Source organism: Nuphar pumila, chromosome 15 (assembly GCF_984573655.1).
Source record: "Nuphar pumila chromosome 15, dmNupPumi1.hap1.1, whole genome shotgun sequence".
Taxonomy (NCBI): domain Eukaryota; kingdom Viridiplantae; phylum Streptophyta; class Magnoliopsida; order Nymphaeales; family Nymphaeaceae; genus Nuphar; species Nuphar pumila.
Window position 1 is genome coordinate 28209274 of NC_143263.1, and position 24368 is coordinate 28233641.

Consider the following 24368-nt stretch of genomic DNA (forward strand, 5'->3'; position numbering starts at 1 on the left):
TCTGGCATATAAACTAAATTTGGGTTTTTCCTGGGTTAAGCTAACTCATGCTGTAAAATTACCATTTTACCCTTATAACTAGGGAAATAAAAATGTATAAGGCTGTCAAATGAATGTATTTTAGCAAAAAAATTATTTCCTACAATGATACTTGAACCGTTAACCTCTCTAACATAAACCACAACTCTAGCCACTTATTATTTAAAAAAAAAAAGGTATATATTTAAATTGTGATATGCCAATCAACCTAACAATTACTTGACCCACTAAAATCTGATCATACTGATAGTAACTATGTGAGTTAGGTTTTTTATAATATTTAAAAATCATTGGTTTATAATTTAAAAAATAGTCAATGCTTAATAACCATATTTTTTTTTTATAAAAAACCTGATGTATGTGCCATTTTCTAGCAAATCAACTATGCCCAACACATTTGCAAAGTCAGATTTGCAAAAAGCAACCTAAAACCGCTATTTACCGGTAATATGCTTGCAATATGCTAAAAAAGTGTTAGACAACTACCACTTTTTCCAAAACTATATAGGCTCAAAATTAAGTGGATTAAGTTGTCTCATCTAAATGAAAACCTTAAAACTCACATAGTTACTATCATAGCAGTAACTAATTGATCTTGATTCTTGAATTAGTAAAACTTTTGTTAACTATATATAACTACAATAACTTTTGGGTCAAATGAAAATGCATTTAGTTTGTGTTCAGAGTATTTATCAGATCAACTATTGAGGAACCAAACAGACTAAATTGTGTTATAGTGGGTTAAACAATTGTTGGGTTGATTGGCTTATCACAATTTAAATATATAATTTTTTTAGAAAATAATTAACAACAAACTTTATGGTAAAGTGGTTAGAGTTGTGGTTTATGTTAGAGAGGTCAACAATTCAATTATTATTGCAGTCAATAATTTTTTTGCTAAATACATTCAGCCAGCTCTATTTATTTTATTTTTATTTTCTTAGTTAAGGGGTAAAATGATAACTTCATAACATAAGTTAGGTTAACCCAAGAACAACCCAATGTTAGTTTATGTTAGGGTCATTTGATTAACTCAAGTAAAAACTTTGGTGGGCATTTGCAAAATTTGTAACGTTTGGTGTGCAGATGAGTTATAACTAAATGTTGGGGTATTTAAAAAATTTCCAAAATAATATTTCTTTTATGTTTAGTACGTTGACAAATTGTGGATCTTAATTGAAACTCAGGTCGTGCTTAGGTCCAATTTCAATGGATTCACATAAAAAGTGATGGGCGGTGGGAAAAACCATTGTTATCAATATTGATGTCTATTGGTCTATACATATGTATCGATATGATACAGACCTGAATCGGCTATTTTTTAATAAATATAAAAAATACTCAAATTTAATTTTTTAATATTATTTTAATTTCTTTAACACGTATCACATTTCAATTGACACATAATATTTTTAATTATTTTTTGGCCGATACATAATGATTCACTTGAGTATGATACATGTAATATTTTTTAATTATATTGACAACATTGGAAAAAACTGTAGCTCATTTGTGCCAGCATGACACTTTTTCACGATGATGATTTGATGTTTGTTTCATTCATGGTGGGAAGGGATTACATTAGGATTGCTAGCCCAACACCTTTTCAAGCAAGTTGCACCAAAGAAATGAAGCATGAGTATAATTTGCCATAAATTAGATGCCTTATAGTTATTTGGAGAAATTTTCCTATGAAAAAAAATATTAGTGCTATATAAATTTTTTATGATGTTCTTCATCAAAGTGGGTAATCTTTGGGTAGGGTCACTAACACTCAATGCCGTATGAAACCATCCATTGAAAGGCACCCCCACACCCGATGGAAGTCAAAGCTGACAAGAAGATGTCAATACCTTCTCCTCAAATTGAATTAAGATAAGGCCATTTCTAAAATGAGTTTAAAACACATATGAGGATATCAATCGTGGATTTTTCTCTTCAATGACTACCACATGTTTTCACCTTTTTTGCGTTAACAATGTTACACCGTTAACATAATTCAAAGTTAAAAAATAACCTTAGCCTCAAAAGATTATGTTAGAATTCGAACTCCCACAAAGAATGATCTTATGGATTTCAGCAAGTTGGGTGTGAGGCACGACTCCAAAAAAAGGTGCGCACCATGAGCATGAGCAGGAAGGGCATGCATTGTTGGGGGAGAGAGAAAGTTGTCAACGACAAAGGAGGGAGAAAAGGTGTTTCTTCCAAGTCGATGACGGGCAAAAGAGAAATATGTTTGCTCAGAGAACAAGAATAATAACCAAGAATGAAGAGTAGAAAAATCTCTAAATAAACTTCATTAAAAGTAAACTAAGCAGGATGCATGTAAGATCCATAAATTTTCAGTAAACTTTTGAATAAAATATGAAGTATTTTAAAGTAAATTTCATCGTATTGACTTGAATTGTGAAACAAAAGAATTTCACAGAGCCAATTATATTTAGGACATGTATACTCAGAGATATATGCTAAAAATGTTTCGGGAGTCATATCGCTCTCATTTGGCAAAATGAGAGAATTATACAGAGAAAATTTGCTTTATCTTGTCGAAACGAAGAGAATGACATAATCATTTTTATTTGAAAAAAATATCGGTGAAACGACGAAAATATGCCAATCTCACAAAATAATGACGGGCCCTACAAAAATATCTCATGGATTTCACATAAATATCTCATAAATATCTAGGTGGGCCCCATAAGGAACATGTTTTTCCTTATCCAGAAGGAGTAGAAAAAAATATAAAAAAATTATATTTATCCTTGGGGTGGGGCCCACATCTAAATCCCCCATAAATAGGACCCCCTCTTCCTCTAGAAAATCGCCACAATCTCTCTCTAGATTTATCTCTCCTCTTTCTAGTTTTGCTCTCTCTATAGAAAATGACTCTCTCTAGAAAAGATCCCTCTGTAGAAGAGCTCTTTTTAGAAAAGAGCTCTCTTTAGATTTTTCTGCGTTTCTTCACACTGACGGATTCTACACAAGATGCTCTTGGTTGTGATCATACCAAATGTAAGGACATGCCGACCATGATCTAGGAGCGCCTCTAGGCTTGCACTAAGTTACCTCTACCAGATTTTTGGTAGGTTTGCACTAAGTTCCCTATTTTAAGGTATATTTGTTGAAATAACTTTCATGTACAGTGAGATTTTCCTTACCATATACCTTTCTAAACAATATCAGGTCCTAGTCCTTGGTTCACACCCTCTAGGCCATCGCATGCTTGCTTCAGTGTTCGCCAGCATATTCTTGCGACTACTTCTTGATATTTATGAATTACGTACCATAGGGTCCTATTCCTTGGTTCATGCCCTCTAGGCCATTGCAAGTTTGCTTCGTGGTCATGTGCATATCCTTGCAATTACTTTCTTATTTAAGATATATATATATATATATATATATATATATATATATTCTTTTATGCAAGTTATTTAGCCTGATACATGGTTTCATGCGTCGACCTAGCTTTATGTACTTTATTTTGCCATCACGATATTATGTACAAAGGCTCCTACTTTTAATAAATATAACTGCACTATAATAAGAGTACAAATGGTGACTGATCCCTATTGCTCAAAGCGATTTAAAAGTATTGTCGTATTCAAAATATGGTTTGGTGAAGAAATCTTTATTAGAAAGGTTTCAAATTTGTGCAAAATCACATTTACGTAAACATCTAAGTCACTAGTATAAGGCCTAGGTTTCTGATAAACCATGGGAGACACAATGTACACATATAAGTGCACATCTATAGAAAAATGAAGGTAACATTTTTCCTGTTAAAATAGAGTAGATGCTGCCAAAATTTTCGACAAGATGCTCTCCGAGCTAAAAAGAACATAGCATTTTTTCTGTTAAACAGGGAAGATGTTGTCAAAATTTTTGACAAATAATTATTTGAGTCTCAAATGACATGTTTGTGCCTTGAACAAGCATAGTGTTTTCCCCATTAAATAGGAAAGATGCTGTAAAAAATTATGGCAAAATAATCACCTAAGCTAGTATGGATGACATGATGATGCCATCATTGTTGGAACCCTTCCAGGATGACTCATTTTATTTTCTCCTTCAAAGGCATCATACTCGTAAGGGCCATTGTGCCAAAGTAATTATTGTGCCTTGTTAAGTTGATGCTCGTTGTGGCTAAATACATCCGAGCAGTTGATCAAAAGTAATTCATGATTATGCATGTCTTTGTAAACTACTGTTACATGAATAATACTCATAATTGCCGTTGTGCTAGAGTTGGTTATTCACCTGCAAGGGGTGAAATACTCGTGAAGGATGTAGGCACCAAGAGCGATGTCTGCATGCATATAAACAAACATAATGATAGTCCATGTCTACACAAGAACCGGCCCATGCTTCAAAAAACTGGCTGCGATTGGGTTCATATTTTTCTTTATGCATAATATATTGGTCGCCAATGTAGTACTTGATGTTATAATAATAAAGATTACGTCATCGAAACTTTTCAGGACTTACACTCATCGAGAAAGACAATGATGGTACCACTTCGAGTGATATACTTATTAACCAAAGAGTTCATACAGTCTTCCAGTCACTCGAAAGTTTGGAGATCAGGTTATCCCTAAGACCTAGGGGTTGACCCTACTACTGCAATAGTCTCATGCATCCAAACTAGCCTGGTAGGGGTTATCCCAAACAAAATCTGTCACCCCACAATGGACATGGTCATTCAGGCGTCTGGGCACAAAAATACATAGCATACGAAACACTCAGATGACTTCATTTGATGCCGAAGTAAGGTTATTCCGCGTACTTGAGGGGTGAACTTATAATTATCAAAATAATGCATTAGTCATAGGTACTCTAATGAATGAATGAATGAATGCACGTTAGTATTACTCATGCATCACCTTATGTAAGGTACTGATCTCAATACACTGTTGGACCAATTGGGTGAAGGACCCAAATTGTATCCTTATGGTTAAGCTAGGCTTGAGGAGCTTCACGGAATACCTATACGCTAAGTCATGGAGATTTGAGCTACAACGTTTTCAACTACGGCCTTGAAGTGACCCTTTATGTCTTCAACATATTATACTTGTTAAAATTTAAATATTTTTCTACTAGAACATGAATAGTTCTGACCCCATTTTATAGGGGATACAGGTACTGAACCTATGGTGTGAGATAAAGAGTAAGGAGGCATTAGGATCCAGTGTTTCTCTAAACTTTGTTAGACATTTTGTTTACAAACCCTGTTTATCTTATACTGCTTTACTAAGCAGTACTGTTTGTAATAAATAACTCGTTTTGGTTTGTTTAAATGAATTATTTTAGTGGACAATGACTGATTATCCATATACCTATGACCCACTTGACATCTTCTAAAATTGATGATTAACTATCGTCTATTTTTACTACTAAGGTCTTTTCTAAATTTTGCTGTAAAGAAAAAAAATAATCCATGAAATTTGGACAAAGTATTGTTTTGAAAATCTGAGGCTTTACATTGCATCTATTTATAGATTTATAAGAAGGAAAAAGAGTAAAAATATACACAATTCTTACCCTAGAGAGGACTCTAGGGGAGTCCCACTAGAGTCCCAGTCTCTTAGCTTGGGTAGGACTCCCAGCTAGGTGGGTTTCTCTAGGAGTCTTGAGACAAAGGGAAACTCCCTCTATGCAGTCCAAGCTAGACAAGTCTCCAACTCGGTAGGTCCTAAATGGGGTGAATATGGCTGGTCAGATCCGATAGGAAAGGACCCATAACAAGCTACTACTATCCGATAGTTGAATCTGTCATGCAAAGTTGTGAATGGCTTGGGCCCTTGATGTATAGGCCAGGATAGTTTGACCGGTCGACACAGTTTTTCAGAAGTAATACTTTGATACCATTGTTAGAATCTAAACTCTCATGAAGAATGATCTTATAAATTTGGCGAGCTGGACGTGAGACACAACTCTAGAGAGAGGCATACACCACAAGCAGGAGGGGCATGCAACGTTGAGAGAGAGAGAGAGAGTCATCTCTCCTTATCGACTATACAGGGAAGCACAAGGTGGATGGAGGGTTGATAGAAAGAGAGAGAAAAAGTGTTCCCTCTAAATCAATGACAGGCATGAAAGAGGTGCGAGAGAGAAATACATTTTCTTAGAGAACAAAAACAAGAACCAAGAACAAAGCTTAGAAAAACCTATGAATAACTTCATTAAAAATAAACTAAGCAAGTATGTTTATTTATAGATTTAGAAGATGATAAAATGATAGAAATATACATAGTTCTCACCCTAGAGAGGACTCTAAGGGGTATCCCACCATAGTCCCAACCTATGTAGGACTCAAGGCTAGACGAGTCTCTCTAGGAGTCTTGGGACAAAGGGAAACTCCCTCTGCACAGTCTAAGCTAGACGAGATTCTAGCTCGACGAGTCTTGGCCGAAGAGAATCTGGCTGGTTAGACCCGATAGGAAAGAATCCATAACAAATAAGGCGGTTTGTTTTAGGGTTTCTCATCTTTCTCTCTCTATTGTCTCATACCAACAATATGAGAGAGAGTCCATCGCCGATTTGTTTTGGGGTTTCTCATCTCATCTCTCTCTTTCTTGCCATTATCGGAGACCATCATTGCTCCATGTGAGAGAGAGACCATCACTCTCTCTCAACTTCTTCCTATTCTCGATCAATCTCAAAATTTAGGGTTTGTTCAAAGCTTTGATTATATCGGTTTGGTTCTAAAAATTTTCAGGTTTTGAGGATCGATCATGGTGTTTCGATCGTGTTACAGACTAATATCTAGGATACACATTAGATCTAGACCTTAATATCCAATCTCCATCTCATCCAGATAAGTAGATGCATCTAAGTCAAGGCGAGGCCTAAGAGGGTGATCTGGTAGCTGAGATGGCCACTCTTCATGCGAAAAAGTCAAGGGACACATGTCCCAACTAGCTTAAAGGAGAGGAAGGCAAGTATGTCCCACAAGAGTGGTGCATCTTTTTAGAAGAAGAAGACCAAAGGGAAAAGGAATGTAAGGGGGTCTCCCCATACTTTCCTAAAAAGAGGGTGAGACGACCCCTCCTCTCTCCTACTTTCTGTTTTGTGCACTTTGGGTTTAGCAAGATATTGTTTCTATTTTATTAAATTGTGTTTTTAGTATTTTAGTTAGAGTAACTCGGGCCCGGTTAGGGAGAAACCTCAATCAAGTTAACTGACCCCTTCTTTGTCTAGTCTTAACTATCAGTTAGAACATAATTTTGGCATTTAGCGAGTGTATGGGGATTTTTGGTTAGATTTTCTATTTTGGATTGGAGCTTGACCCAACCCAAGACATTCACTATATAAGGTGATATGAGAACCCTTTGAAAAGTTTATATAATTAGAATAATTGGTCTTTATCTCACTCATAGTCATCTGACTCTTCTCTCTTCTTCTGCTTCTCTCTCTCTGATCCACTTCTAGACCAGACCCCAAGGCTGATCATTCATCTTCTTCGGAGCACCCCTGCTCATCCGATGCACTCGGGCCATGCGATCTTACTTCTTTGTCGAGCCTTGGGCATTGCAGATCCTGAGCCTCAGATCATGGGAGACCCTGTCCCAGCCTGCCGTGAGTACATATCCCCCACAACCTGATCTCAACCTTTACCATGATCGTATATATTTTATAGAGCCTAAATCTTGAAATCGACCTCTATCATTGAACTGGCCTACCCAAATCACCTGAATTGATAACCCCTGTGTATCAACAGCTCAGCTCCCTATCCTAGACCTTCTCTTATATTTCTAGACCTCCCTAGGATCTCGATAATTAGTCCTACACATTTTTAACCTTGTTCTGCACCCAAACCACACCCTCTCACTTGGCTGATTTACCTAGTTTGACCTATACCTCATAAACTATCACCACGAGGAACCTTCAACCACTTCCCCCATCGTATCAACCAGGGTTCAGACTCTAGTGCACGTGCTCCATGGTCCAAAGGCTGAAGAATAGCAATTTTGATCCATTAGAGTCCACCGAGCTTCTGTTAAAGTACCCATCGATAGCGGACCCAGATCTTCCTCAAATCATCTCTCGGCTCCAATACCGGTGTGACCAGTACCAAAATAAATTTTTTTGAGGGTACAATAGATCATAGGGCAAACTTCTCTAGATCAATTTATCGCTTTCGATCTAGAAACCCTAATTTGTTCCTGTTGATGAGAAGAGGGGATAAGAGATTCTTGCGAAACCCCTAATTTTTTACTATCGGCCTCTCTGGACGTCACGATTGTTGATGTTGTGAGGCTTCTTTTTTTAAAGATTGATTGACCGATACAACAAAAAAGAGAAAAATCATTTTCCCTCTCTCTCCCTAATTCCTTTGACCCAAGCATTTTCTCCAAGAATGTGTACATTTGATACATGCACATTTTGGTTTCTAACTTGTCACACCAGCCGATTAATGTTCAGAAAATAAGCCCTAGAACATCAACATTTGGGACACTGAATCCAAAAAGGCTGGTCACAGAAAATTAGGCGTTTTGCGAGAATTCTTAATCCCCACTTCTCGGGAACAAATTAGGGTTTCGAGATAGAAAGGGAAAAACCGACCCGGAGAAGTTTTCCCTGAAACATCACGATCGATCCCTAAAACCTGAAAAATTTTCATCACCGAATCGACGGAATCAGGGCCTTAAACAAACCTTAAATTTCGAGATTGATCGAGAAGGAGAAGAAGCTGTGTGTGTGAGAGAGAGAGAAACCCAAAACAAACCGCTTCTTCTTCCGTGGCTGAGACTATTTTTAATATATATTTTTTAAAAACTTTGAATTGCGGTAATGGCATAACACCGTTAACCCAAAAAAGATGAAAACACGTGGCAGGCATCGAATAGAAAAATCAACGGTTGATATCTTCCGATGAGTTTTAAACTCATTTTAGGAATGACCTGATCTGAATCCCCTCAAACCGGTTACCACTAGTACCATATCTCCGATGGCAATGATTAAAAACCATAGTAACAAATATTGGCCACAAATTGTATGCGCCGCTTGCATCAATACCCGGACCACATGTATATCAGATGCAAACCCTGATAGATTTGGGTATTAGTGAGATCATACCCGGACCCATGTATCTACACCATATGTTTTTTTTAAATATAAAAACCTATTATATTCATCTCTCTCTCATGCAAGCACATGAATGTCAACAAAATTTTCAGTTAAGGTAAAATCTTGTGGTAAACAAGATTGTCATTGAATTTTTTTTTAAGGAAAATACGTACAAACATAAGAAAAATAGCAAGCAAAAAAGTTTAATATCATGATACCTAAAATGCATGATATTTTGAAATACAAGTACTTTGAAAATGTTATTGATTTAATATATAACAATAAAAATCATGTCATTTTCAAAATATTACCAATAATCCTAATTTCAAAATATACCCATGTCCAAGCCCGGGTTGGGGTACAGACATTATGAATCATATCTGTCTGCGCCTATCATGTTGGACTGATGATTCGTCAGTCAAGCAGCGGCATTTTAGTAATTTGTGCCGACAAATTGGAGCCTTTTAGAGGACGCGAAGCTCCATACAACTCTCTCTCTCTCTATGGTCGAGAGAAAGGAACGAGAGAGGGAAACCATGCGCTCGCACGTGTGATCCTGGTTCTTGCACGTGCCGGGGGCCTCCCTCCCCTCTGCAAGAGACGTCCCGCAGGGTGGCGATCGCCGGCCGTCCGTTGATGGCCGATAGGATGGCGGAGGAGGGCGGAGGGCTCCCGTACGGGCTCCTGGAGAGGCTTCCGGTGTTCGCGAAGGAGCTTGTGGCCGGAGGAGTCGCCGGAGGGATCGCCAAGACGGCCGTCGCCCCGCTCGAACGCGTCAAGATCCTCTTCCAGGTCAGCCGGAGCACCGCCGGATTTTCTATTCCTTTGGTTTTTTTCTCTTCCTCTTTCCTTTCCCCTTTTTCGCGTCCCGAAATTTGAGAAATTATCCTTCTCTTTTTTCTCTTTTGATTGAATTCTCCTCCCCGATTCTTTCCTTGACTTTTGAAATCACGGAAATATTTAAGTAATACGGACCAAAAATGCAAAAGAAACAATTTTTTTGCAATGCGATGTGTAGAAATTGACGAAAATGCCCCTGGAGACAGGTGCGCCTCGGATTCTCTTTCATCCTAACGCTCTTCAAAATGATCCTAATATTTATTTAATTTAATTTTTCATTTCTTTTCTTTGTTCATCGTTTGTTGTTTTCTCTTGGATTATAAAATATACGATATATTTTTCGTTTACTTTGTGGAAGACATGAAAAAATATACAAATATTGTTTAATTTGGCATTAATTTTTCCCTTTTAGTGAATAACATTAGAAATTAGGAAGATTTTGTCGTAGGCAGTGTAGACGACAGCAGAAGAAAATTATGAATTTCAAAATGACGAAATTGCCCTTCAGGCGGGCGGCTGCAGTCGGAATTAAGAAAGAACTGCGAAGAGCTGCTAGACTAAAAACGGGTTGGACTTGATCCAAAAGATTATGGGTTAGGAGTTTTGACCCAAATCAACGTCCATGTAAGATGGTACGGTTACAGATTCTGGTTGAAGTTGAACAAGTTCGGCCAAATCCTTGTCCAAGGACCCATTCAGATTTGATTCGCCTTTTTTTTAACGTGTTTGATCCGGTACTATGCGGCATATCAGTGTTGGGTCGCTATTTTCTTTTCATGATGGATATGTTGGACTCTGGTGGTGCATGGAATATTGATGTTGAACCACTTTTTTTTTTTTAATGAGACAGCTAGATGGTCAGATCTAGGGCCGGTAAAGGAGCTGAACAAGACGAGCTTGAAATGTTGGTTCATTCCCGTGGTGAGCCAAGCCGAGCTCAAGCTTACAATGAGCTCGAGTTAAACGAGCTGAGCTTGAGCTGGCTTGTTTATAAAAAAAAATACGTTATTTTATAGTTGAAAGAAATAGGATTACAAAAAAATACATGTAAAGTATATATCTAAAATGTATTTCTTAATATGCTTATACGATTTGAGCCGAGCCTATACCTATTGTTCATATTAAGCCTGTCGGGCTTATTTTATGAGTTTGAATGAACTCTTTTACTGCGCATGGGCCGAGTCACTAGCGGCCGACTTGTTTAGGTCATAGTTACTAGGAATGCAAAGGGTTCAGATTTTCAGAAAATACATTGGGGAGTTAGATCTGGAAAAACCAAAATTTGCTAAAGCCTCATCGGGCGGCAAAATCTGACACTACCTGCTGGGGTTTGGCTTAAACGGGTTCGTGTCGTAAACGGGTCGGGTTCGTGTTAGGGGTATGCCAACCTGCCAACCCGGCTGACTCGTTTAATAAACGGGTAAGCGGGCGGGTCAACTGGTTTACCCAAACCTGACCCCCGACCCACCCGCCAACCCGTTTACCTGTTTACCCAAACCCGACCTACCAACCCGCCTGCCAAGACGTTTACTCGAACCCGACCTGCCAACCCGCTCGCTAACCCGCCAACCCGTTTACCCGACACGACCTGTTTATTAAACGGGTTAACCGTGTCGTGTCAGGTTACCCGTTTAATAAATGGGTTGGGTTCGTGTTTGCCACAACCGACCCGTTTAATAAATGCGTCAGGTTCGTGTTGAGGTATGCTGACCTGCCAACCCGCCAACCCGACCCGATTGCCACCCCTAATCTGAACCATTTGCAAACCTAATAGTTTTTTTTCTTATTTATCATCCGAATAAACTAAGTTTGGGTTCAAAGACTTGGTTGCGTTGGCTCAGCCTGCCATACCTATAGTCATTTGTCCAATGGCATAAAACTCCGAGGCTAGGATCCTCACCCCCCAGGACCTAGGCCTATTTTGGATGTTGGCTTGAGTGATGCTCATAGGAATCAAACCTCGACCGTCCATCTGATGGACTCCACCCCACTACGCCAAACCCCATCAAGGTTTGCAAACCTAATAGTTACCAATAAGCGAAATGAATACAGGAAGCGATGCGTTAAGAGCAAGCGGGGAGTGCTAAAAGGTAGTATGAAGCAAGATTCGTTTAGAAGTGATTGTGGGAGCATATGGGAAACAAAAATGTAAACGTGAAGGAAAACAAGGGAGAAATGAGTGGGAAATGAGAAGAATCCAAAAAACAATGAAAAATAAAAAAAACAAAAGAAAAACAAGGGACAAACTAAAAGGAACAAGAGAGAAACGAGTGAGAAGTGAAAGGAATGAGAGAGGAAAGCATGCTTCCCACATAAGAGAAGAGTGGCGCTTCTTGCTTGGGAAGCATGTTTGTTCCCTTGGGAAGGCGCTTCCTGTAACTATGGCTCAGCACAAATTAAAAAATATTTTTTTGCCCAAGAAAAAACAATAAAAATTTAAAATAAACACCAATACGTGTGAAAGTTGTCAGTGTGTTCGACTTGTGTCACCCATGACACGCCCTCTAAATAGCGTGTCAATGCGACATATTTCATGGGATTAATCTGGTATCAGAAAAAACAGGAAAAAAATGCCATGCAGTATCTAAACGAGCGTCCATCATATGGATATGGTTCAAACCAGAGTGACTTAAATCTGATAAGGATCCAACATATACATTAGCTTTACATGTAACGCTGGGAACAAGATGAATCACATGTGGCTTGACTTGTGAAGGGCTCGCTCGAATTTGTGAAGTAGGTTCAGCAAGCCGAACACCAAGGACAAGTGTTTGGCGGCTCGGCTCATATAAGCTCGTTAACTAGTAACGTAACATGTATTTTACGTATATCTTACATAATAAAGCATAGATGGTTGAAGTGTTTGACTCGAAAGTAATAAGTTTAGAGCCAAATCATATTGCTTAGACGTTAAAAAGTGCATTTATTTTGTGTACGTGTCAGTTTGAGCATTTAGTTCAGCAGGTTTGGAGTCCAATTTTTATTACTTTCAATTATAAAAAATGGTTTTTTTGCTAATGAGCCAGATCGAACCTGGAGTGTTTAACTCAGGCTCGCCATGAGCTTGAACTCAGCTCGTCACAAAAATAAGCCAAGCTTGAACACCCTCTATTTGGTTCATTTACCATCCGATCCCATAGGCAACCAGTCGGGTTGATTGAAATACTTCTTTTCCCAGACAGAACTAGCCCGATTAGCTGTTTCAACTGACCCATCTCAGGCCGAGTATCTCATTGGCCACCTGCCACAGTGAAGACAAGGAAAAAACAAACAGAAAACAAAAAAACAGATATGGAGCCAATCTCCTGAATCTTGAGCTGGATCAGAGTTCCCAATTCTGAAATTAAGAGTCCAGTTAATCCAAACAATAAATGGTTGAATTGTCATCTCTAGGATCTAAGGTGACACAGTTCATAACTTACCAACGATAACATTTGGCCCCCTCCAAGGTTTCCTCATCAATTAGAAGTTCGATATTTTATTCTCAAGAGATTATGTTTTTTTCTTTATTCTTTGTTTGAAATGTCTTTTATCATAAAGGAAGAGAAAAGAAACTTGACATACGGGGTTGGTAAAGTAATGACTATTGGTTCAATAATGATAAATTGTTCTTATAATTTGGACGTAATTGTGGTCCTTGCAGACAAGCAGAGATGACTTCCGTGGTTTAGGCTTGCGAGCATCATTTAGAAAGATTTTGGCGACAGACGGAGTTCTTGGTTTCTATAGGTGTGCTTTTGTGTCATTACTTGATCTTAATAAAGTCTCCCGAAAGTCTGTATTTTTGAAGAAGAATAAGCTAGAAGGAGAATAAATCTAGATACGAGGCCTGTACTGTTTGTTGCTTTTAGTTGGTACATCAAATTTATGTTGCTTGTTTTATAGTCAATTGCTAATTTTTCTTTTTCTCTGTAAATTTCTATTGCCATTGTCTTTTCTCAGAGGGAATGGGGCTAGTGTTGCAAGGATTGTGCCATATGCTGCTCTGCACTATATGACATATGAGCAGTATCGACGATGGATTATCGAAGGTTTTCCTGATGTCAGAAGAGGTCCAGTTCTTGACCTGGTGGCTGGATCGCTTGCTGGTGGAACTGCTGTTCTTTTCACCTACCCTCTTGATCTGGTTCGGACGAAGTTGGCATATCAGGTGCTCAAAGTTGCCTTTAGCTATCGTGGACTACGTTTTCTATGCAATTCTGAAATGCTTTTGGATGGAAAATTGATATAAGATAGTAGATAGATTGTCTTGGTATTTTTTTATTACTAGATGGATTAACGTTTCCGTCTCTTTTGTTGGCTTTCCATTTGTTCTTTGAATTTTCAAATTAATATCTCAATTTTTCCTTTTTTTTCCAAGAGAATTTGGAAAAATGAGCTCTGTGGCCAAGCTTTGTGCACTGCAAGTGTTTAATCAGTCGCATATGGGAGTAAAATAGTGTGTGCATTGGTAATTCTAGACTGCATGACTATTAAATTTTAGTTGTTGATTGGAAACTTATCAGGATACGTTCTGCATGACTATTACATTTTAGTTGTTGTTTGGAATCTTATCATGATATGTTGGTTACAGCGTTACTTACCCATGCTTTGATTTCATTCCTGTTCAATTTTACACGAGTAAATGAACCTTGTATTTCTGCACACTAATTATTTTTCTGTTAAAATTATGATAAATTCAGTGCATCATGGGATTTTTTTTCATATTAGTTGCTGGGTTCCAGTCTACCAAATGATTTTGACATGCCTTATGTGGATCGTTGATCATTACTTACAAAATCAGCACAAACTTAGTGCCTTAGAAATTAATATGGTAATTATTGGTGTCTAGTGACTGCCCTGAGCTCTTATTTATCATTTGTATCCAGGTGATACCCTCAGGCACTGGTCTGTTGAACTCTGTAGGGTCTTCTTCTTCTGAGCCGATTTATAGAGGAATCTCTCACAGCATTGTGAAGATTTATAGAGACAGTGGCCTGAGGGGCCTTTATCGTGGAGCAGGTATGCGTAGTTTTGGATCCTTTTTGTTGGCTTGATTGAGGTTTTATCATTGTTAAAATGCAAATTTTTGGTTCATCTCTAATATTTTTTCTTACAAACTTGGATAATCTCTATGCCCATTTGAAATGCTTTCCCTTATTATAGTTTGTCAAATTAATTTTCTATTGAATCTTATCATAGTCTTTTTGCAGAGTAGCAACACCCACCCACCCACCCACCACCCATATAAAAGAATAAAAGATCTAAAATAAATAAATAAATAAATAAATATATATATATATATATATATATATATATATATATATAGAGAGAGAGAGAGAGAGAGAGAGAGAGAGAGAGAGAGATTCTTCATTTGCTAATTAACAGTTAAGTCGCTAAGAGCAGCATTTTGCAGCCCACTCACCTTCCCACTATCCACAATCCAGGAAAAAAGAAATCCATATTAGGTGAACAATATATACAAGTTTATAATCTAAAATGGAACTTGTTTAATGGTAGAACCGAAACTAGTTTGCATGACAGTGTTGAGGTTTTCAGATCATTCTCCAAGGTTATGTTCAGAAATGGTTTGTAATTGTATCAATGCTTTTCTAGTTGGCCTACATATCTCATATTTCTCACAGGCATATTGATACATATATAACATGGCATGGGCCCGCCCACTTATTTATCTTGAAAGTTAGAAAAAATGTACCCTAGATATCTCTATGGGACAAAACTAATTACTGCTTATGCTTGCAGCTAGCATATTCATGAGTGCACAATAAGATTCTTTAGAGAACAAGTTATTCTATTGTTTCTCTCTCAAGCTATGCAGGATTGCATAATCGTTGAACTGCATTTAAGCACAGGGATCAACATGAGCTGAGCTAAGCCTGAAAAGTTATTTGAGCTAAGCTCAAAGATTGAGTCAAGCTTGAAGGGCCAAGAGCAAGAAGAAATTCCCAATAATTTTCTTTTTATACTAGGGGAAAGAGATTGGTGTTTTAACACATGGCCTTCTGAATAGAACACGAAGTACCCTACCACTGTGCTTGAGTGCTCTCTTTTGAAGAGAAAAAAATGTTGAATAACACATGCACATACACGAGTTTATCTGTGGAAAGGCTATCAAATGTGGATTTGTGCAGTTCTTATGCTAGCTTTAGATGAAATTCGAGACCTCTTACAAGCTTGAGCATGGCTTTCTTGAGAAAGGAGTCCACTTTTAAGCCTGAGCTTAGCTCATTAAGTAAATCAATGAGCTTGAATCAGGCACTTTCAGCAGGAGGTTAGCCTCTAGAAGTGCAGTTATAAGCTTTTAGCTCATTTAATATATGAATGAGCTTGAATCAGGCACTTCCACCAGGAGGTTATCCCCCATATTGCCTATCAAAAGGGGAAACCGAGAAAAACGAAGGGCTGTTTACTGGGTTCAACACCATTAGTCTAAATTCATGGCTTCTTGTGCTTTCTAAACGCTATCATGTTGGTCAGTTCAAATTTTAGAATCAATAACTCCATTCATCATTCTTAACCTTTACCTTTTTCAGGCTATAAATTATTTTAAGACAGTGCCTGGGTTAGGCATCTATTGAAATTGACTTTGTTACTTGTCTATATAGTTGGATTTACAGTGAACTTGGCCTCTTTCGAAATTCCAGTGAGCATTTGCTTGAAAACTTAACCTTTTTTAGAATTAGAACTTATGACTGTAAAATAGTATCATTAAAAGCTATTTGCGGCTTATCATTCAATTACCTTGGAAATTAGTGCTGAAAATGCAATTTTGGCACCTTTTCTCCTGTTGATTTTTTGAGTACTTGTGAAAAAAGCCTGTTTAGGAATATTCTCTTTTAGTACAATAGGGGAAAATTAATGTTTCGTGACTTCGTTACTTGTCTATATAGTCAGGTTTACCATGAACTTGGCCTGTTTCAAAATTCCAGTAAGCATTTGCTTGAAAACTTTACCTTTTTTAGAATTAGAATTTATGACTAAAATAATAACAATAAAAGCTATTTGCGGCTTATCATTCAATTGCCTTGGAAATTAATTCTGAAAATGCAATTTTGGCAACTTTTCTCCTGTTGAAATTTTGAGCACTTGAAAAATAAAAAAAACTATTTAAGAATATTCTCTTTTAGTATAATAGGGGAAAACTAATGTTTCGTGCATGCGTGTTGTGCATTGACCATGCAACACAATAGCATTGAGTACAAGCAAGTGATTTGCACCATCTCAATTTTGTTTGTCTTTGTTTTCAAACACCATCAGTCTGCCAGTCCTTCAAGTAATAACTACACCACATACTTGTAATTCACACTCCTTGAATCAGGTAGTTCTGGAACTGCTGAGTTAGGCACAGACATTGAATTTTGTACTGCTCTAATGTTTGATAGAGTTGATTCTATGAAAAGTCAGTCTTCTCTGTGGGTGTTAGCTGCAACTGCATGTCACTGAATGTTCAAGCATCTAAAACCAAAATACTTGAATATTAAATGCATGAGATAGGTAGTTACTAAAATCTTGTAGTTTCCAGATCTATTTTAGTAACGTACTTTGTTGTTATTCCTTAAACTAAACATAATTCACATATTCAGCCCCATCACTCTACGGAATCTTCCCATATGCTGGCCTGAAATTCTACTTCTATGAGGAGATGAAGAGACACGTTCCCAAGGATCACAGAAAAGATATATTTGTCAATTTCATTTGTGGATCCGTTGCTGGGCTACTGGGGCAAACAATAACATACCCACTTGATGTTGTCAGGAGACAAATGCAGGTAAAGCTCGTCTTCGTCAGGATTAATAGATACGGGGGTGATAGCTGGTTTGGATAGCAGTTTATAGTACAAATTATGCTTACAGGTACAAAAATTAGCAGTTTTATCTGACAATGGAAGGGAGGTTAAGGGAACTACGGAAAGCTTGGTTGCAATTGTTCAAAAGCAAGGATGGAAGCAATTATTTTCAGGGCTGAGCATCAATTACTTAAAGGTTAGTGAGAGTTAATCTAAACTTGTTAGCAAGATCTCTTGGACCTGGCTGTGTTGAAAATATACTCTTTTTTCCCCTTCAGGTGGTTCCATCTGTAGCAATTGGGTTTACGGTGTATGATGCCATGAAATCATGGCTGAAAGTTCCACCTAGAGATGAAATGGCTGCTGAAGTAGCCTTACAAAGAATAAAAGCTCATGCCTCATCTTTGCATTGATACTGCATCGGAAACTGTCAATTTTCCAGGCAGGAATCTGCAGAGATTTAGCTTTCTAAGCTGATTAGAATTTCCATTCTTTCTGTATATTCCAATTCATGTTCTGTACATCATATTGACCGTGAAAATATATGAAATAATCAAGCTTAATTTTTCACAGTTAATACTAGATTGAGGTAACAATACAATCCATATGCTTTTTTCTTTATGTTGTAAACCATTCTAAGTAGTGACTAATTTATTCTTTAAAAAAAAGATGATTTCCTATAATGTATTACTGAAAGCCTAAATAATATTAAAAATACTTTTGAATTTATGAAGTGGAGGCATATGCAATGATATGTCCCTGTGGATTTAACCTAAATGTGTAAGATGTATATTTACAGTTAATAAAAAAAGAATTTGTGTTGAAATTCTCATTGCAAGTGTGTTTAATTTTGGCACTAACTCCTATAAGTCTAGTGCTGGTCTTTTTGTTTTCTCAGAATTCATTTACTTTTCTCTGCCTCTTCTCACTTCTCCTGATGATCTTCGGTCTTTGCTACTTTTTTGACAAGTTTGTTAGACAATGGTTCAAAGACTGCTACTGTTAATACTAAATTAGAAAAAAGTATTCCAAAGCTTTTATTTATTTCTTTGTCCAACTTAGCTTCTATTCATTCTCAATGCCACTTTTCATAAGTAATTTCTACTTTTTGATAGACAGCAGCAGTTCACATTTAACTTGTCTTCTCGTGGTTGATGTTCTGCCATCACCTTACACTGATGAAAACAACTGTGCAAGATTGTTACCATTTGCTGCAGCAATGGCATCTTTGATCATTGTATCATCCCTTGTTTCTCCAAAATACATTTTTATTCCAAACTGAATATGGAATTCATTAATGTTGAGGCCCGATTGTCCAGCTGTATATTCGACTGCTGTGGGATGCCTGCCTGTCATGTCTTTTATGATGAAAAGTTGGCCAAGTAGTTGTGGTATGATCTTTTCAGAAAATAACTGTATTGTACAACAAAAATGACATGTTTACCGAAATTCCCTACAATTTTTGAAATCCCTATGTTCAAATTCACAAATTTGCAGCTTTAAAAGGACTTTTTTACCCTTCGCATAAGCGAATTTTCTCCCAAATATGCCAATTTTCTCAAAAATATGCGATTTTTCTCTAATATATGTGAATTTCTTCTCAAATATGTGAATTTTCTATCAAATATGCGAATATGCAATTTTTTTGGTGAATGCAAATTTCCTCCTAAATATGCAAATTTTTTCCTAAATATGCAAATTTTTTCCTAAATATGCAATTTTCTTCTCAAATATGCGATTTTTCTTCAAAATATGCAGATTTTCTTTTAAATATGCAAATTTTCAAGATCTGTGATAGACTTTTTCATTGATTTTTGACTTAGAAAATAAAGGATTCTGAAAAAAACACATAAAAAAACACATAAAAAAACAAAAAACTAGACAAAAATACATTTTCAAAAACATATGATTCACTAGAAAATGATAAACGGATGTTGAGATAGAGTTTTGAAAGCGTTTCTAAAATAGGAGATGAACATGCGTGGTTGACCTATCCCTATTATTCTATGATATTTTTTAGCTACTTGCATAAAAAATTTAGAAAAACAATAAAATGATAGAGACAGATCGAGATGTTGGCTTTCTAACAGAATCATGATTACATTGATCTGATGAGTAGTTGGGGAGAAACACCCTCTAGAAGATATATTGTTCGGTTGTTCCCGTAAGACCCGTAATTTTTCAGTAAAAATTCTGAATAAAACTAAAAGGTATTTTATGTAAAATTATCATATTGACCCGGAATGCGAAACAAACAAATTTGATCGAGCCAATTATACTTAAGACATATATATCCTCATAGATATATGTTCAAACAGTCAAAGAGCCATAACTCTCTCCTTGGACAAAATTAAGAGATTTCGCAAAGTCAATCTGCTTCGTCTCATCGAGATGAAGAAAATGGTATACTCATATTTTTTCACAAAAAATATCAACGAAACCCCAAAATACACGAGCCCCACAAAAATATTTGTTGGGCCTTACAAAAATATCTTATGGGCCCCACATAAATATCTCATAAAAATACCAAGTGGGCTCCACAGGGACATGAATGACATTTAGTTACTTTGCTTTTAAGTTTGGATATTGGATCAGGTGGGCTATTTGGATCTCAACTAGACCACATATGGATCCAAGATCCACTTTTTTTTCTATAAATAGGACGAGACCTCTCTTAGAAAATCGTTCTCCCCTCTCTCTCTATATATTTTCTCTCTCTAGCCTCTCTCTCCTCTCTTTTGGTTCTAGCCTAGACCAAGCTCACTTGTAGTGAGCTTGAACCTGCTTAGCCTAGGTTGAGTCCAATTAGGTCAAGTCAACTTGACCTACTAGGTTAGTCTATTTATCTCTTCTTTTATTTTGGTCTTAGCTTAGGTCAAACCCAATTGACCTAGACTGAGCCTACTTGAGGTGAGCTTGAACTCATCTGACCTAAACCAAACTGAGTTGGGACAAGACCCCTTAGCCCTGCCTGCTTGACCTCCTCTACCATTTTCTTGACTAGGTCCAACCCATCTGACCTAACATAGCCCACTTGAGGTAAGTTCGAACCCAGTTGGACTTAAACTATGTCTAAACCTCATCGTTTCACCACTCCATCGAGTTCTGTAAGAGACACTCTTGGTTGTGATCATATCGAAAATGCTAATTTGAGCTACCGCCACCGATTTTTGGTAGGTTTGCACGTTGATCCCTCTCTCTCAAGTTATTTGATAAAAAAACTATCATATATGGTAGAAATTTCCTTTCCGTACACCTTTCTAAAATAATATTTGGTCTTAGTCCTTGGTTCACACCCTCTAGGGCACCACAAGCTTGCTTCGGTGTCCATGCGTGTAGCCTTGTGACTAAAGCTCGATATTTATGGTGAACTAACTGTCATAGAGTCTTAGTCTTTGGATTACACCCTCTAGGGCATCACAAGCTTGCTTCGGTGTTCACGCACGTATCCTTGCGACTAATTCGCTATTTACTATATATATATTTCTTACACATTTTGTCTTGTTGTTGCGCCGTATAGTGCCAAGGCTCCTGCTTTCCGCAATATATATAGACTTTGCTTATGCATTTTACCTTATCATCATGCCGAACAGTGCCAAGACTCTTGCTTTTCAGAATTTACTTAGCCCGATGTGTGGTTTCACTCATTGGACCTTGCTTATGCATTTTACATTGCCATTGCGCTGTTATGTGCATAGGCTCCCAGTTTTACTGAATATAGCCACACATAATAAGTGTACAAATGGTGACTACTCCCTATCACCAAAGCGATTCCAAATGCCCTTTCTCATTCAAGATGTTGTTTGGCGATAAAACCCTTATTGGAAAGGTTTCACAATTTGCATAAAACCATTTTTTTATAAATATCTAAGTCACTAGTGTATGACCTAACTAAGACCTAGGTTTTCAATAAACCATGGAAGATGCAAAGTATGCACAATGGTGCACATTTATGCTAGAACGAACATAGCACTTCCTCCGTCAAACATATGAGGTGTTGACAAAGTTTTTAACAAGATGCTCACTAAGCTTAAAAGAGCATATCACTTTCTCTGTCAAACAGAGAAGGTGCTGCCAAAATATCCTCCATAGCAAAAAGAAACGTCATGCTTTCTCCATCAAACATAGGAAGTGTTATTGAAGTTTTTGGCAAATTACTTACCTGTGTTAGTTTGAATGCCACGATGATGCCCCCATTGTCGGAACCCTACCTGGATGGCTCATTCTACTTTTGCCTTTAAAGACACTATACTCATAAGGGTCGATACGCCAGAGTAGCTTTTGTGCCTTGTTAGGCTAGTGCTCGATGCTGCTATATATGCCGAGCAATCGATTCAAAGTGATCATTGTCTATGCATGCTTATATGAAACACTGTACTACAACAACACTTGTAAGGGACATTGTGCTAGAGTTGGTTGTCCATCCGTAAGGGGTGAAGCACTCATGAAGGCCATAGATGCTAAGAGCGAGGTTCTGCATGTCTATGAATAAAACATAATGGTAGTCCCTGACCACACGAGAACCGGCCCGTGCTTCAAAAAATTGAGTGGGGTTTGGGGTATATATTCCCTTTATGTAAAACACACTAGATTGTCTATGTGGCACTCGACGTCCTAATAAAAAAATTATGCCATCGAACCCCTTTAGGACTTTTGCTGATTGTGGCATGACGGTGATGGTACCACCTCGAGTAACTTGTATGATGTTATAGACCAAAGAGTTCAGGTGACCTTCTGTCACTTAGAGGTTAGGAGGTTGGGTTATCCTTAAGATTTAGGGATTGAACCCCACTATTGCAGTACAAGGATGCATCCGAATCAGCCTAGTGGGGGTCTCTTGACATGAAAACTGTCACCCCACCATGTACAGGGTCATCAGGCCTCTAGGGTATACAAAATGCATAGCATAATAAACTCCAAGAAGGTCGCATTAATGCCAAAGTCATGCTGCTCTTGCGTACCAGGGGGTAAACAGTTAATATCGAAAAAATACATTAGCTATAGGTTTAGCGATGAATAAATGTATGCTAGTATTACTCATGCATCACCTTGTGAAAGGTATTGATATCGGTATACTACTAGGCTGATCGGGCAAATGACCCAAGTTGTATCCGCACAACTAAGCTAAGCTAAGCTCGAAGAGCTCTTGCTTTGATTTATGAAATACCGATATATAAAGTCATGGAGACTTGAACAATGTTATTTCTAATTACGGCATAAAGAGGCTCCTCATGTTTTCAAGCTTTATACTTATTAGAATTAGAATGCTTTCCTACCAGACCAGCGATGGTTCTGACCCCATTTTATAGATGATACAGGTACTGAACCTGCGATGTGATATGCAGAGCAGAGCGACATCAAGTTCCAGGGTTTTTCCAAACTATGTTAGACATTTTATTTATAAAACCAATTTTATAGAATACTGCTTTACCAAGCTAAGATTCTTTAGAGAATAGGTGATTCTATTGTTTCTCAAGCTAATCGTTGAACTGCATTTAAGCACAACACACAACATGAGCTAAGCTAAGCCAAGCCTGAACTCATGTCTGAGCTATGCACAAAGATTGAATCAAGCTTGAAGGGCCAAGAGTAAGAAGATTTTTTCGATAAATTTTTTTATATATATATTAAGGGAAAGAGTTTGTTGTTTTGAACACATGGCCTTCTTGATAGAACATGAAGTACCCTACCACTGTGCTTGAGTGCTCCCTTTTGAAGACAAAAAAAGTTTAATAACACATGCAAATACATGAGTTTATATGTTGAAAGGCTATCAAATATGGATTTATGTAGTTCTTATGCTAGCTCTAGATGAAATTTGAGACCTCTTACAGGCTTGCTTGAGAAAGGAATCTACTTTTAAGCCTGAGTTTAGCTCATTAAGTAAACAAAGAGCTTCAATTAGACACTTTCACCAGGAGGTTAGCCCAAGCAGTGCAGTTATAAGCTTTTTGCTCATTTAATAAATAAATGAGCTTGAATTAGGCACTTTTGCCATGCGGTTATCCCCTATATTGCCTATCAAAAAGGGGGAAAAGAGAAAAATGTAGGACTGCTTACTGGGTTCAACCACCATTAGTCTAAATTCATGGATTCTTATGCTTTCTAAATGCTATCGTGTTGGTTAGTTCAAATTTTAGAGTCAATAACTTCATTCATCATTCTTAACCTTTACCTTTCCAGGCTATAAATTATTCTAAGAAAATGTTTGGGTTAGGCATCTATTGAAGTTGACTTCATTACTTGTCTATTGTTGATAAAATTTTTGAGAAAAAAGAATAACTTATCTGGATTTCGCTAAAATTCTTTTAAAAACCTTTAGAAGACATGGAGACGCACATTTCAAACTATGATATTCTTTTTTTCAAGAAAAAGGTAAAGCAAAGGCAGGTTTTTGATCTCTGTAGCTTGAAGCACACCACCGAACATTCAGATATGAAAATAAAGATCAAACATGTATAAATATTTGATAATCTAACTATATGGAATAAAAAGAAATAGGCAAAGGATCTAAAAAGTTCCTTTTTAAGACTCGGGAATCCATTTTGCTCCTACGGAGCTTCCCTTCGATTGAGAAACACCTCCGCATAGGTTTGAAAGTTCATGTAATGGCTTCGACAACACCTTCATATAGATA

General features: G+C 37.3%; 1 protein-coding gene across 2 annotated transcripts; it reads left to right on the forward strand.

The window, feature by feature from the left end:
• Window positions 1-9600: 9600 nt before the first annotated feature.
• Window positions 9601-18308, forward strand: LOC149814939 (mitochondrial carrier protein CoAc2-like). 2 transcript variants are annotated; one of them, XM_089989822.1, is made up of 7 exons: window positions 9601-9897; window positions 13589-13674; window positions 13888-14095; window positions 14814-14946; window positions 17529-17713; window positions 17799-17927; window positions 18010-18308. In XM_089989822.1, exons 1-7 carry the CDS (start codon window positions 9742-9744, stop codon window positions 18142-18144), a joined length of 1032 nt encoding a protein of 343 aa, XP_089845948.1. In that variant the 5' UTR covers window positions 9601-9741; the 3' UTR covers window positions 18145-18308. The 2 variants fall into 2 exon arrangements, with proteins under 2 accessions (XP_089845948.1, XP_089845950.1); XM_089989824.1 differs by having other exon boundaries at window positions 17815-17927; window positions 18010-18239.
• Window positions 18309-24368: the final 6060 nt, after the last annotated feature.